Source organism: Notothenia coriiceps, unplaced genomic scaffold (assembly GCF_000735185.1).
Source record: "Notothenia coriiceps isolate Sejong01 unplaced genomic scaffold, NC01 NC01_scaffold00014637, whole genome shotgun sequence".
NCBI lineage: Eukaryota > Metazoa > Chordata > Actinopteri > Perciformes > Nototheniidae > Notothenia > Notothenia coriiceps.
Window position 1 is genome coordinate 1 of NW_011347338.1, and position 3,343 is coordinate 3,343.

General features: G+C 41.0%; 1 protein-coding gene across 1 annotated transcript; it reads right to left on the reverse strand.

Moving 5' to 3' along the window:
- Positions 1-1,056: 1,056 nt before the first annotated feature.
- Positions 1,057-2,319, reverse strand: LOC104948590 (pyruvate dehydrogenase protein X component, mitochondrial-like). Its single transcript, XM_010774792.1, has 2 exons — positions 2,112-2,319; positions 1,057-1,180 (listed from the first exon to the last, which is right to left on the reverse strand). The coding sequence occupies exons 1-2, from the start codon at positions 2,270-2,272 to the stop codon at positions 1,078-1,080; spliced, it is 264 nt and encodes an 87-aa protein (XP_010773094.1). The 5' UTR covers positions 2,273-2,319; the 3' UTR covers positions 1,057-1,077.
- Positions 2,320-3,343: the final 1,024 nt, after the last annotated feature.

Here is a 3,343-nt window from a genome sequence, read left to right on the forward strand (position 1 = left end):
GGTAAGACCAACACTCATTGTATTCATTTATTTCATTATCGTCTGAATGAAGATAACAATTCTGATATAAAACACATTGAGACAACACAGAACAAAAAGTACACGTAATACATTTTATTGACCAATTGTCAAGCGCAATTTTATTTACACATTATATATTTATGCCCAAAGCAAGTGTTGGTCTAAAATAGATCAAGCATTAGAACATGTTGGGGAACTTTAAAACCAGAGGTTGCGCTAGGGAGAGTGCACGCTCGTGAACTGTCAACAGGGGACTGTTAGCGCCGTGTTATGCATGTCCACTGCACCTCGCGGGAGCGCGCACAGTGTAAAGCAAATACTCCCAGAGATTTCAATGATCTGTTCGGCAAAGTTAGGTTTGGAAACTGTATAATTTCCTTTTGGGCTGGCATGCATAACACGGCATAACACCGGAGCCTCGCTGCAAGGAAACTGTGGCGCTGTTCTGAGTTTGTTCTAATCCGTCAAAATGACGGACGGCTTTCAGATTTTTCCGTCAAGGTTAAAAAAAATCCTTCATAGACGGAAAATATACGGTTAACGCGACCTCTGCACATCACTGTAAATAAAAAAAATAAAAGAAGAAGTTTGACACCATAAGCGTAAGACTAATATCTTCATCATTAATTGTTGACCAGTTTGATTGGTCTGCATGGCCTGATGAGCATTTTGCTTTCTCTCTTCTTTCACCGGAATAAAGGAAAAAGCTAATAAACTAATCAAAACAGGATGTCAATGATAAAACGTATCTTGCTAAAAACTCTTAATTTATGTGTGCGATAGGCCGTGTTAGCATTAATAGACTTTATAAATAATTACAAACTCCACCTCAAAATCCTATAAAATTCAATTGAATTACATAATAAAGCAAAAGAAAATTGTCAAAACTATTTTCATCAACATGAAGAAAGATTATTTTGTGTCTTATAACCTCAGACTGGGCTTGATGAAGTTGATGTCTGCTTGTTGGTAAATGTCAGCAGGGAGGTTCTGTATCATACCTGCTTTCATTAAGCAGACCTTAACAGGTCTTAGAGCTAATCCATTCATCCGTACTCACTCCTTGGTGATAAGTCCTCTTGGTCCTGTGGCTGTGGCCAATTTAGGTTCCAAACCATGGGTGTCCAGGATATGTCTGGCAGCTGGACTCAGGCGCAACCTGGATGAGGACGAGAGAGTCAGGAATCATTTTATAATAGTTTTAACTTCCAACGTTTGCTTTAAAACGGCCAAACATGAATGGTTATGGCTTTAATCATTGAAAAACACAAAATGTATTTATCTTCGCAGAGAGAATAGTGGGTACCCAATTAACCAAATGAAATCCTGGTCCAGTAAAAGGTTACATTAAGCATTTCAGTCTAGCTTTAGGAGATCACTGACTGTGTGCTCATTAAAACGTCAAAGCACCTTTAGCTTAGCTCAGATACCATCTTCTGTTTCAGTTCTACTTAACCTGACTGCTGTAATAAAGCCCATCTCAGTATCCTTTGCCTGATAATCTGGCCTGCCCCGCAACTCATCCATCTTTCATCTATCAACCCTGCCAAGCCGATGCAGTCGAGGTGCAAATCAGAAATGTGGAAGGGCTCAGCGTAAAATGTTTGCACAACAAATAGGGCCTGTTTTTACTGTGGTGCCTCTTATGCTTTCCAAAAGAGTATCTATAGTGTACACAGGGTAGGTAGGATCTCACACACATTTGAATGTGAACAGGGGAAATTCATCGTGCTTTATGTACAGGTGAATACAGTACGACCTGAAATCCTCATGGCTGTATGGCAAAAGGGTAGAGCTTAAGATAATACCTTATGTATCGTGTCACTAGTCCTTACCATGGCCTGAGTTAGAGCTAATCTTGCATTAACCATATGAGCTGATATGCAACTCAAACGACAATTAACTGACTCATACTGTGGGCATATTAAAACAACTATGACAAGATCATGTTAATTAAGAGGTAAACATTTTAGTTTTGGGTTTGAAATGGGAGGCATATGAATCCTGTTTAAGGCTAAATTGCAAGTTTAAATGAAGAAATTAGGCAAATTCGTACATCAGCAGCTAACACAGAGGAAGGCAACACTCACGGTCCTGATGTGGCCAGTTTTGGGGGAGTAACTGGAGAGGGGGCAGCAGGAGACACAACTGGGGCCGTGGCTGCCTCTGGAGCACGTGGAGCTGCAGGTGGAGCTGCAGCATCTGGAGGGGGCATCTCAACCTGCTTCCAGTCCTGCCCTTCCTCCACCATGAGGGCAATGAGAGTGCCAAGGGGCACATTGCGACTTCCCTCCTCCATCTGTAAAGAGGGTGAGAGATGCACATACACAGGGTGAGAGATGCACATACACAGTGAGGGGAGAACATTAGCAGCACTGGTTCAGTCACTTCTTAAGTGCAACTGAATTAACTAAATGGAAATGTCTCTTCAACAATTATAAAGATACATGGATGAAGGAAAAGTGGTTCTAAAATTGATCAGTTATACATTGGTTATTGAATAACTGATACATATTTGGACAGGCATTATTAGGAGACCTCTTGAAAAATCACTGCCTTCTAGGGATGGGTACAGAGCCCCGGTATTAAACGGGACCGTGGTACCGTTAAGCTCCAACGTTATTGTCTTTTATCGGTACTGAAGACATGTACAAATATATGTCATATGTATTATTGCTACACAAACATTATATTGCAGTTTTAGTGTCGCCAACTCCGTTTCTAATACTCAAAAAGACTGCAAAATGCGTCCATGATTATTTTTATTTTTATTCTGTGTGCGAGGGGGCGGGGCAGTTTACACACACGCAGCTGCTACATGCAGCAACACACGGAGGAGATGGCGGAGAGAACGCGCTCCGAGGTGTGGTTAAACTTTACCCGTCTCGATGTGGACAATGCTCGTTACCAAAAGTGCAATAAGAGTTTAGCATGTAAGGGCGGTAACACGAGCAGTTTGTCTAAACATTTAGCAAAAGTGCACCACATCCAGACGGAGGAATGCACCGGGTTCGACTGTCTTTCTAGCAGCTCTGTAGCCCCATCCACGAGTAACGTTTCCACGTCAGGTGTTATGTATGCTAGCAGCGACACACAGAGTTAACTACATTATACAAACATGGGTTAATGATTAGAGGTAACTGAGTTATTTATTTAGTTACAGTTTCAGCTATTCTGTTTACAGTTCTGTCATCAGATTATTTCATACGATTTGTTAAAACATTGTTGTTTCTTTTGATAAATGGTAAATGGACTGTACTTATATAGCGCTTTATCCAGTCTTTAAGACCCCTCAAAGCACTTTACATACTACATGTCATTC